The sequence below is a fragment of the Physeter macrocephalus genome, chromosome 11 (genome assembly GCF_002837175.3).
Source record: "Physeter macrocephalus isolate SW-GA chromosome 11, ASM283717v5, whole genome shotgun sequence".
Lineage (NCBI taxonomy): Eukaryota > Metazoa > Chordata > Mammalia > Artiodactyla > Physeteridae > Physeter > Physeter macrocephalus.
This window is the reverse complement of record NC_041224.1, coordinates 146,050,554-146,062,821: the sequence shown is the minus strand read 5'-3', so window position 1 is coordinate 146,062,821 and position 12,268 is coordinate 146,050,554. Positions and strand designations below refer to the sequence as shown.

Sequence of the window (12,268 nt, the reverse complement as noted above, 5' to 3'; positions counted from 1 at the left end):
ACGAAGGCTCAGCGGCCATGGCTCACGGGCCTAGCCGCTCCGTGGCATGTGGGATCTTCCCGGACCGGGGCACGAACCCGTGTCCCCTGCATCGGCAGGTGGACTCTCAACCACTGCGCCACCAGGGAAGCCCCTGTAGTTGTATTTTTAATTTTTTGAGGAACCTCCGCACTGTTTTCCATAGTGGCTGTACCAATTTACATTCTCACCAACAGTGTACTGGGGTTTCCTTTTCTTCACGTCCTCGCCAACACTTTATTTATTTTTTAAGTGGCATGGGTCACATCTAGGCTTCCACCATGCTTCTATCAGCCAGACTTGCATTTAATTAAATTAAATTAATTTATTTATTGGTCACACCACACGGCATATGGGATCTTAGTTTCCGACCAGGGACTGAACCCATGCCCCCTGCAGTGGAAGCATGGAGTCTTAACCACCGGACCGCCAGGGAAGTCCCACCAACACTTATTATTTGTTGTCTTTTTGATAATAGCCATTCTGACAGGTTTGATGCGATATCTCGTGGTTTTGATTTGCATTTCCCTGATGATTAGTGATGTTGAGCATATTTTCATGTGCCTGTTGGCCATGCCTTCTTTGGAAAAATGCCTATTCAGGTCCTCTACCAATTTTTTAATTGGGTTATTTTTTTTTTGATAGTAGTTCAACCTCATTTCTGACCAACAAAAAAAACTGAGGTATTTTTAATAGTTAATGTGACTAAAAACCATTCAAACTAATGCATTTCTCCAATGCAGCTATGTGTCTGATACTGGGCAAAGCATAGCGGAGGATTCCGAGGACTCCAGGATGAGTCACAGACGTTTCTACCTTCAAGGAGCTTATCAAGTATGAGGGAGTTAAGACCTATCTTAACCAATGCCACAGTGAAGCCTTCCTGGATTCCCAGCACCACCATTAACTAAGTGCCTTCGTAGTGCTATGTATTAAAAGGTTAACTCTGGTGGGGAGAAATCCAACTAACTATGCAGTTTGGAGATACTAAAACATAGGCACATCAACATAACTACTAAAGGGGAAAAAAAGCCTTGGGATTAAAGTATAAATTTCCAGCTATTAAGAACAAGTGCTTTGATTTTTTTTTTGTTTGTTTGTTTTTTTGCGGTATGCGGGCCTCTCACTGCTATGGCCTCTCCCGTTGCGGAGCACAGGCTCCAGACGCGCAGTCCCAGCAGCCATGGCTCACGGGCCCAGCCACTCCGCAGTACATAGGATCCCCCCAGACCGGGGCACGAACCCGTGTCCCCTGCATCGGCAGTCGGACTCTCAACCACTGTGCCACCAGGGAAGCCCTTGATTTTTTTAAAAATAAACTTTACTGAGGTATAATTTACACACAATAAAATCCACACACTGTAAGGGTATACATGAAAGAATTTTAACAAATGTATATACCAATGTAATTACTACCCCAATCAAGATACAAAAATTTCTGTCTTCCCAGGAAGTCCTTCCTGCTTTGCAGTCTATCTCCAACCCCTATCTCACCTCAGGCACCCACTGACCTGATTTCTATCTCCAAAGATTAGTTTTGCCTGTTCTAAAGTTTTACATAAATAGAATCATACAGTATACTCTTTTACACCCAGCTTCTTTTGCCTAAAATGATGTCCACGTTAATTATCTATGTTGTTGTATGTATTGGTAGTTCATTGCTTTTTTAATGCCAAGTAGTATCCCATTGCATGGATCTATCTTGTTGACAGACATTTGGGTTCTTCCCAGTTTTTGGTTGTTATGAAAAAAGTAGCTATGAAGATTCATGTATAAGTCTTGTGTAGATATATGCCTTTCTCTTGAGTAAATATCTAGAAGTGGAATTCCTGAGTCATACAGTAAAAATATGGTATATATATAAACTTTATAAAAAAACTGCCAATTAGTTTCCATTTTCTATTCCCACCAGCAATGTGTGAGCTCCAGATTTCCCACATTCTCATCAACACTAGGTATTATGTCTTTTTTATTTTAGCCATCCTAATGATGTAAAGTGGTGTCTCATTGTAGTTTTAATTTATATTTCCCTGATGACTAGTGATGTTGGGCATCTTTTCATGGTGCTTATTAATATATCTTATTTGGGGAAATATCTATTCAAGTCTTTTGCCCATTTTTTGAAAAGTTAAATTGTTTATCCTCTTATTGAGTTATAAAAGTTCTTTATGTATCTTAGGTACAAACCTTTTGTCAGATATATGTATTACAAATTTTTTGTGTGTGTGTGGTACGCGGGCCTCTCACTGTTGTGGCCTCTCCCGTTGCGGAGCACAGGCTCCGGACGCACAAGCTCAGTGGCCATGGCTCACGGGCCCAGCCACTCCGCGGCATGTGGGATCTTCCCAGATCGGGGCACGAACCCGTGTCCCCTGCATCGGCAGGCGGATTCTCAACCACTGCGCCACCAGGGAAGCCCTACAAATATTTCTGTCTTTGGTTTGCCATTTTTTTAATGGTGTCTCTTGAAGAGCAAACAGTTTTTATTTTTATGAAGTTCAGTTTATTAAATTTCTTTCATTGTTTGTGCTTGTCTTCTAAAACATCTTGCCTACCCCTAGATGGCAAAGATTTTCTCCTTTGTTTTCTTCTAGAAATTTTATAGTTTTAGCTGGTAGGTTTAGGTTTATGATCCATTTTGAAATAACTTTTATATATGGTCTGAGGTAAGGATCAAGTTTCATTTATTTCTATATGAATATCCAGTTGTTCCATCAACATTTGTTGAAGAGACTATCCTTTCCCCATTGCATTACATTGGCAACTTCGTGGAAAACTCAAATCATCCTATATATGTGGGTCTACCTTTGACTATTCTCTTCCCTTGATTTATATGTCCATCTTTTGAACTAATCTCACACTCTTTGGATTATTGTCGCTTTATACTAAGTTCTTAAATTAGGTAGTTTACGTCCTATAATTTGGCTAGTCTAGGTTCTTTTCATTTCCATATAAATTTTAGAATCAGCTTATAAACTTTTACAAAAAAGCCTGCTGGGTTTGTTTTTTGTTTTTTTTTGTAATTTATTTATTTGTCTATTTTTGGCAGCACTGGGTCTTCGTTGCTGCGTGTGGGCTACTCTTCACTGCGGTGCACGGGCTTTTTATTGCGGTGGCTTCTCTTGTTGTGGAGCACAGGCTCTAGGCATGCAGGCTTCAGTAGTTGTGGCATGCAGGCTCAGTAGTTGTGGCTCACAGGCTCTAGAGCACAGGCTCAGTAGTTGTGGCACACAGGCTTAGGTGCTCTGTGGCATGTGGGATCTCCCCGGACCAGGGCTCGAACCCGTGTCCCCTGCATCGGCAGGCAGATTCTTAACCACTGCGCCACCAGGAAAGCCCCTCCTGCTGGGGTTTGAACTGGGACTGCCTTGAATCTATAAAAGCTGACTGCCAAAGACTCCAAGATATTAAGTAATTTTTTTAAAGTCTTAAAAGAATAAAGACCTAAATACCATTTTCAAATAAACAGAACTCTGAACAGAACTGCACACATAAACACAGGCACCTTATACAATATGGTCTAATCTCTGTAATCTGACCATATAAGCAGGCAGAATGTAAACTCTAAACACTGAGGGAAGAGAAAAGGGATCTATGTATCAGTTTTGAGGTAGGGAAATAAATTCTTGAAATGGCAAATGCAAGTACAGTAAATAAGAAACTGATGGGGCTTTCTCTAAGGGACTTGGTCATTTGAAAGTGAGGATAAACTTCATCAGTGAGGCATGATTCTTTTATTAGATGAAACAAGATTATTAATGTCCAAATTCAGAGAAGCTTTTGAGGCTCTCACAATGGGAGGAAAAAGAAGAATAAAATCTAAATCAATTCCACAGTAGTAACAGTAAACTAAAACAGTTTCGAGAAGACAGGAAAAAAAGGCAAACATTAAATATCCTTAGAAAATGTGATTCAGCTAAATCCTGGTTGAGGATCTATAAAGGTATACAAATGTGCAAGAAGAAATGGTTGAGGGACTTCCCTGGTGGTTCAGTGGTTAAGAATCCGCCTGCGTGGGGCTTCCCTGGTGGCGCAGTGGTTGAGAATCTGCCTGCCAATGCAGGGGACATTCGAGCCCTGGTCTGGGAGGATCCCACATGCCGCAGAGCGGCTGCGCCCGTGAGCCACAATTACTGATCCTGCGCGACTAGAGCCTGTGCTCCGCAACAAGAGAGGCCGCGATAATGAGAGGCCCGTGCACCACGATGAAGAGTGGCTCCCGCTTGCCACAACTAGAGAAAGCCCTCGCACAGAAACGAAGACCCAACACAGCCATAAAGTAAATAAATAAATAAATAAAATTAAAAAAAAAAAAAAAAAAAAAGAATCCGCCTGCCAATGCAAGGGCCACGGGTTCAAGCCCTGGTCCGGGAAGATCCCACATGCTCAGAGCAACTAAGCCCGTGAGCCACAACTACTGAGCCTGCACTCTAGAGCCCGTGAGGCACAACTACTGAAGCCTGCGTGCCTAGAGCCCGTTCTCCACAACGAGAAGTCACCACAATGGGAAGCCCGCGTACCGCAACAAAGAGTAGCCCCCGCTCACTGCAACTAGAGAAAGCCCGCGCACAGCAACGAAGACCCAACACAGCCAAAAATAAATAAATAAATTTATTTTTTTTTTAAAAAGAAGAAATGGTTGAATACTATGATGATAATTAGTATGAAAGTATATTATGATAAACTCTTACAAATTTGAGAAATCCGCAACTATACTGACAATGATTGGGCCAATTTGCTTCTTCCAAAAAACTATTATTTCAGATGGTATAACTTAACAGTGCAAACGTTTTGTCAGGGAGTACTTAAAACTGAAAATAGAAAATACAGTTTTTAAAGAACCAAATTCTAGTTTTGCTAATTTTCTCTATTTTTCTATTTCTTATTTCCTAATTTCTACTCTAGTCTTTATTATTTCCTTTCTTCTGCACGCTTTGGGTTTAGTCTGCTCTTGTTTTTTTCACTGTCTGAAAGTGGAAAGTCAGGTTATTGATTCCAGATTTTTTTTTAATATAGGCATTTTAAAATGCATCATTTTAAAGCAACCATTTCCATACAATTGTTTTACCAATTATATATCAGACTCAGCATTTAATTAAATATGGTTTAATGCCAAGCAACAATTTGAGTACGTGAACTTCTGTAGTTTAATTTTAAGTGAGGTACATAAAACATAATTTCTAATTTAAACATATAACTAATTTACACTGATTACTTCCTTCTGATTAACCTAAATTTAAGCTATATTTCTGTATTGCTGCTGAATTACTAAGAATTTTAAAGCTGAAACTTTAACTATATGAAATATAGGTTTCATTTCCAGTTTGATGTGGAAATGTTTTATTACAATTTTGGGCCTGATCAGTTATTTTAGAAAATGCAGTAGAGTTCTAGTTCCAAATGGTTTGCTAAATGCTTTTCTGAATGAAAAAAAAGTTTGGTTCACAGTTGAGTAAAAAAATTTGAGTTCAGAAAATTAGTATGGTTCATTTTCAATCTGATTCATGCTTGAGTTCAAGTTCTTGGCGTAATTTTACAAGCAAGTGGGCCAGAGCTCTGTTAGAAATTTTCTAGCCTGTGGAAAACATCCACCACAAAACTCCAGAAATTTTATGAAACCAAAGATAAATAATCAAACATTTATTACCTCCTCATTCTGCATTTAGACCTACCCAACATGTTAATCCATTATTTTCCTCTGCCAAACTTTCTGAATGAGTGGACTATACTTGCTACCACCACCTGAGTACCTTTTCCTTTGCTAGGCTCAAGCAGAGTGGCTTCTGCTCTTACCACCCTTAAAAATATCTCATGATTTTAAAAAATCCCAGAGTTGGACGGATCCTTGAGATTTCAAGTAGTCATTTAGTCTCTACGGAACAACAGGAAGAGAGTTCAATTCCTCTAAGGTTACCATTCTATTAGAAAAAAATCTGTTAGAAAATTCTTTATTCTGATTCAAAGCCTACAACCCCCTAACATCCACCCACTAATTATTTCTAAATCTGTCTTCTGAAATTTCAAAGAAAAGCTCAATTCTTCCTCATGACAGCCCTTTATTTCTTTGAAAACAGAATAAAATCAGAAAAAACTGCTTCAGGTACCTTCCTGGTTTTCCAGTCACCTCAGTGCTTTTCTCTACTCTTCTTCCTATACTTTTATTTTCACTTCCTAAATTAATTTATTCCCTGAAGCTCAGTAATTGATTCTCGACATTCTTTTCCTAAGAGAACAATTATTTCTATTTTGACTCCTTTATTTGGCTGACTCATCTGTTTGAATCTCTTACCCAAACTGCCATCCTATATTTTCACTTGACTCCTGGGATGTTACATTCTCAACCTCGGAAGAAACATGATAAAAAAAAAAATCTGATCATTTGCTCCCCCAATTTTGGTTCTCCCTCCCTCCCAGATGGCTCCAATTTCTGTAATACTTCCAAATTTCCCAGCTGCCTAGATTGAAAACCCTCAGATCAACAGCTCTTCTCTTCTTCCTTCCTACATTAAATTGGTTGAGTCCTGTTAATTCTTTCTTTGAAATGAGGGCTGTTACTTCCCTGGTGGTGCAGTGGTTAAGAATCCGCCTGCCAATGCAAGGGACACGGGTTCAAGCCCTGGTCCGGGAAGATTTCACATGCCGCGGAGCAACTAGGCCCCTGTGCCACAACTACTGAGCCTGCGCTCTAGAGCCCTTGAGCCACAGCTACTGAGCCCGCGTGCTGCAACTACTGAAGCCCACGCTCCTAGACCCCGTGCTCTGCAACACAAGCCATCGTAATGAGAAGCCCACGCACCGCAAGGAAGAGTAGTCCCCGCTCGACTTAAGACGCAACTAGATAAAACCCCCGCGAGCAACGAAAAACCAACGCAGCAATCAATCAATAAATGAGGTCTTCATTATCTCATGCCTATACTACTGTTGCCATTTGGTTCCCCAAATGCTCTGTAGGGCTGTCCTTTTACATTTTCCCCCATCCCATCATCTCAACCATACAACCATAAGATTCACTTTCCTAAACAGCAGATTTCAGAATCATTTCCCTATTCAATTTTTTTGGATAGTTGCCCAATGCCTAAATTTCTCAATATAATTTTTGTCTTTTGATTAGCTCAAATCTTAAAAATCCAACCTAATATCCTTTTTTTTGGCCACACCGCAGCGTGTGGGATCCTAGTTCCCCGACCTGGGATCAAACCTGTTCCCCCAGCAGTGGAAGCATGGAGCCAGGGAATTCCCCAACCTAATATCTTTAACACTATCCACGGCAAACATCTCCCTCATGGTGCCTATAATGTGCAGTTTTCATTACTGGATTCACAAAAATCTCTTTTTAAACTTAAAAAAAAAGTATGAAATAGAACACAACACAGAAATGTGAAACGTAAAGGTACAGCATAATGCCTCTACCTATTAAATATCAGTAGTACCCCAGTGTGACAACCAAAAATGCCTCCAGATATTGTCAAATGTCCCTTGGGAGGCAAAACCACTCCCAGTTGAGAGCCACTGCTCCATTCACTTTCATTACTCTTTCACTCATGGTGTTCCATTCTATGGCTATTTCACATTTTTCCAGTCTACTACCACAAACAATGCTGTTATGAACATTCTTATACCAGTCTCCAGGAACACACTAGGCACATGCATTTATATCTAAAATGGGAACTGCTGGGTCATTCAGCAGGCATATCTTTAACTTTTTTTTTTTTCTGATAATGCTAGACCTTTTTCAAAGAGGTTGTACCATATGAGTGCTCATGTTGTTATAAAACCTTCCCTAAAGACTAAGTATTATTCAAAATATTAAGAGACAGGACCAACTACAAAGATTTTCTACCTCCCAACCAATATGAGAATCCTTGTTCTTGTTATTTTCCCCCAGCCTCAGCTCCTGCTTTCCTTTTCTACCCTAGTCTCACCTATCCTTCAAGTCCCAACTGAAGTCCACCTTTCTGTCGGGAGAACAGTGCTATCCCCTAATTGCTCTCCCCCTTCTCTAAACCGGAATAGCATTTATGGGCCGTACTAGTCATATTTTGTTAATCACGTGCTCCCGTAAAATGTAAGCTCTTTGGCAGCACGGAAGCTGCCTTTTATTTCTTCTTGGGTATCCCTTTCTGGCCTGGCAAAGTAATCTAGTTACACGCATACAAACGTTCAGTAAGTATATCTTGAATGAATGAGAGTAAACAAACTTCTCAATCTCCCGAGCTTGAAAGGAACAGAGATTTAAAAGAAAGTAACAGCCAGGAAACCTGAGTTCGAGTCTTGGCTCTCACACAAACTAGAATGTGCACTTCGCCAAGTGATTTCCCCTCTCTAGGCATTAGTTTCATCTGCAAAATTGGGTTAGAATAGATGACCTAAGAGGTCCCTTCCAGCGCTAGAATTCAGGAAGAGCACTGAACGTTATCAAATGAAGCTTGAGGATGAGACCAGGGTAGAGATGGGGGTGTCCCTCTGTTGTCGACTGGGTTGCTGGTGGTGGTAGGGTTTCATTTGTTTTCCCCTTGGAGCTCAAGAGAAATGGGGTGACGGCTGATATCAGTCGCCAGGGCGGGGATCAGCAGGAACCGACGGCTGCAGGCCATCCCCGCTGTCAGGTGCCTACATACAGCTGCCGCGTCACTGGATGGGGCGGAGCGGCTGGGTCCGCCCCGCGCCCGGCCCCCCATAGAAGGCCGGCCGGGGATATGAGAAGCCTCAGGGGCGGCCATGGGCCAAAGGAGAGGGAAGTTCTCGGCGCCCACTCGCTCACCCGGTTGGGATATTCCTTCTCCACACAGTCCCCACACATCGCGACGCAGTCAACGGGCAACCTCCTCCGCTGCTTCCGGGAAGAGGAAACCTCGCGAGAGCTTAGAGAAAGTCGCCGCATGCGCCCAGAGTACTCACCCTGGCGTGTTGGGTCTTGGGAACTAATTCCAAGTCTCCGCCCCTTAGCAACTATTGTTAGGGCAGGGTCTGGTCTCCCAGACAACAACCGACGGCGAAGGGTAGGACTTTAGAAACGTTGCGAGACAAGGGACCGTGGACCATATGGCAGGAAGGGGAAAGGGATCTTGGACCGAGCAAAGTTCCAATAGGCGCCTTCCTGAGTCTAGGCTGACAGAAAGCCAAGTCACAATACACAGGAAAGGGAATTGTTTTTTGCTGCTTCAGCTTACTCTATATATAAAGCTGAAATTACAATTTGGGTACCTTTCCGTACCATTTCTTAGGGCAGTGAGAGTGATAGTTCAGATCTTGGCAGGGGAATAAGCAATAAATGAAGTGTTTGGGAAGAGGCACTTATAGTTCTGCAGAGAATCTCCTGAAAGCACAAAATGTTAATAATAAATGACCATTCCAGAGTCCTCTGGAGGACAAAGCAATGGGAAACATGTTTCTATCTCTCTATGTGTCTTCCTTTTCAGATGAGGAAACCAAGGAAACAGTGGTTAAAGGTCTTGTCTAGGGTAACAAAATTACTCAGTAGGCAGCCAGGACTAGACTCGGTTCCTACCCTGGGCTCAGCACCTTTTTAATACAGTAGCCAGTAGCCACGTGTGGCTATGAAGCACTTTTAATGTGGCAGATTGAACTGAGATGTGTTGTAAGTACATCCGGCACACTAGATTTGGAAGACTTAGTATAAACAACGTAAACTATTTCATTAGTAATTTTTATATTGATACATGTTGAAATAATTGTGCTAAAATATATTATTAAAATTAATTTCACCTGTTTCTTTAATCTGGCTACCAGAAAATTGAAAATTACACAAATTATATTTTTACTGGATGGGGCTGGTCTATGCAGTTCTCTCTTGATCCACTTTTAAATGTGTCATCTGTTTCTTTTTAATTATTCCAGCAATTTTATTTAATTTTAATTTTAATTAATTTATTTTTGGCTGTGTTGGGTCTTCGTTGCTGCGTGCAGTTTTTTACTAGTTGCGGCAAGCGGGGCCTACTCTTCGTTGCAGTGCGTGGGCTTCTCGTTGCAGTGGCTTCTCTTGTTGCGGAGCACGGGCTCTAGGTGCACGGGCTTGAGTAGTTGTGGTGCGCAGGCTCAGTAGTTGTGGCTCACGGGCTCTAGAGTGCAGGCTCAGTAGTTGTGGCGCACGGGCTTGCTCCGCATGTGGAATCCTCCCGGACCAGGGATCGAACCCGTGTCCCCTGCGTTGGCAGGCGGACTCCCAACCACTGCGCCACCAAGAAAGTCCTGTGTCATCTGTTTTTAAAGCCTAATGCAGACTTAATTTGACTAACCACGGTATCTGTTTTATTCAGTTCTATAGACATTTGTTGAGTGCCTTCACTGTGCAAGGAACGGTGGCAACAACAGAAAGATGAGAAAGACTTTGTCCTTTCCTACTCTCCAGATCTTCACAATAGAGTCTGAGAGATAAAATGAGCACAGATACCTATAATTACTGGCAGACTGTGTTATAAGAGCACAAAATGGAAAGACTACTTCCAGGTGGGGGATTGGGAAAGAGGAATTTGGGGCTTGAAGAATATGTAGGATTTCAAAAAGCAGAGAGTTTTAGTATACGAATTCCAGGTGGACAAATGCAAGGAGTTTGGATTTTACTCTGCATGTAACAGGGAGCCACTGAGAGTTTGAGCAGGAGAGTAATAACAGAACTGTGGTTTAGGAAGATTATTTTAGCAGCATTTTATTGGGATTGATTGGAACTGGAAGAAATTGGACATGGAAAGGCAGACCCTAACAGGAACCACAAGGGGGAGATGTATAGCTTTATGCCTCATCACTAATAGAAAACATGCATAATTTTAAAAATTAAACAAATAGAAAATTACGCTGCAGTCAAAGAGCTCAAAGAGTAGGTTTTTGGCATGAACTGATTTAATTTTCTGAGGCATGAAAGACAATCTACATATTTACCAGCATCGTTTTTACCTTCCCAGAGTGATATAGTATCTTGTTACTAAAATGAGCAAGTGAATAAAAAGATCATCTTATTCATAGGCACAAAAATTCAAGAGCTAATGGCTGTCTACCCAGTGAAGTTCTCTGGGTATGTGTCATTCCCAGAAGGGAATGGTATGTGTCATTCCTTCCATTGTCTCCAGGGAAGCGGGAAGTAGGAGTGGTGAAGTAGGAGTGGTCTTTACCTGGCCTCACCTGCCTGGGGTGAATGAATTAGCAGCAATCCTGGGTTGACCCTGTGAGTCCACGTGAGCCTGGCTGAAAGCAGGTACAACAGAGCTTCTGAAAGTTCAGGGCTGGCCTTTTTTTTTTTTTTTTTTTTTTTTTCAGTTCAGTAGCCAAGTTGGACTTTCTTCCCTTTATGGTTCTCATAGCTATTCAGGTTATAAACCCCGGCTTTTAAATACATGGCATTAAAAAGCAAGGGAATAGGACAAAGTGAGAGAGTAGCATTGACATATATACACTACCAAATGTAAGACAGATAGCTAGTGGGAAGCAACTGTGTTGCACAGGGAGATCAGCTCGGTGCTGTGTGACCACCTAGAGGGGTGGGATAGGGAGGGTAAGAGGGAGATGCAAGAGGGAGGGGGTATGGGGATATATGTATAAATATAGCTGATTCACTTTGTTATACACTTTGTTATTCACAAAGTGTTATATATTCACTTTGTTATACTTTGTTATTCACTTTGTTATAGAACTAACACACCACTGTAAAGCAATTATACTCCAATAAAGATGTTAAAAAAAAAAAGCAATGGAATAGCTACTGTTTCATTTTATTCTGTTTTCTTCAGCTCTCCTCACTTTTTTTTCCACATACAAATGATCATTTCCATATGCAATTTTAATGATTTATGTCAAAATCTCTGATGTAGTAGCCTTTGGAGAAATATTATCCCTCAAATCTTACATGGATTGGGATGGATTTAATAATCAAAATGTAAGAGGGTTTTAGATATGCTTTTATCTTATTCTATTTGTAATGTGTGCCCCAAGAATATAGTAAGACTCAGAGCAGACTTTTGTTCTCTCCTACCTATGTCAACTCTGAGAGGTGAAGGAGTTTGGAATTTTCGGAGAAGCTGAGGGAGTGAGGAAAGGGAAGTCAAGAGGCTTCTATTTTGTCCTGGAGAATGGCCAGTAGAGGGAGGGTTTGCTTCAAGGAAATTCAGGCACAAAATCCACAGGAGTCAAGAAGCTTGGGTAGTTTTGACTTGGAATGGAGAAGGGGTACATAGACGCTGCATGGTATACTTGGGAAATAACATGATGATATAAAGTTAAAATTTTAGGGGCTTCCTTG

The 12,268-nt window shown here is 41.4% G+C and overlaps 1 protein-coding gene across 3 annotated transcripts in view; it reads right to left on the bottom strand.

Moving 5' to 3' along the window:
* The window catches only part of CHURC1 (churchill domain containing 1), a 17,775-nt gene extending 8,870 nt beyond the window's left edge, over window positions 1-8,905 (bottom strand). For 2 of the 3 annotated variants that reach the window (XM_007130943.4, XM_024118440.3), the window contains exon 1: window positions 8,780-8,904. In XM_007130943.4, coding sequence (XP_007131005.2) covers window positions 8,780-8,899 — 120 coding nt within the window. In that variant the 5' untranslated portion in view covers window positions 8,900-8,904. Of the gene's footprint in view, window positions 1-8,779 lie in introns of all 3 variants that reach the window. The other variant, XM_024118441.3, reaches the window with a different exon arrangement.
* Window positions 8,906-12,268: the final 3,363 nt, after the last annotated feature.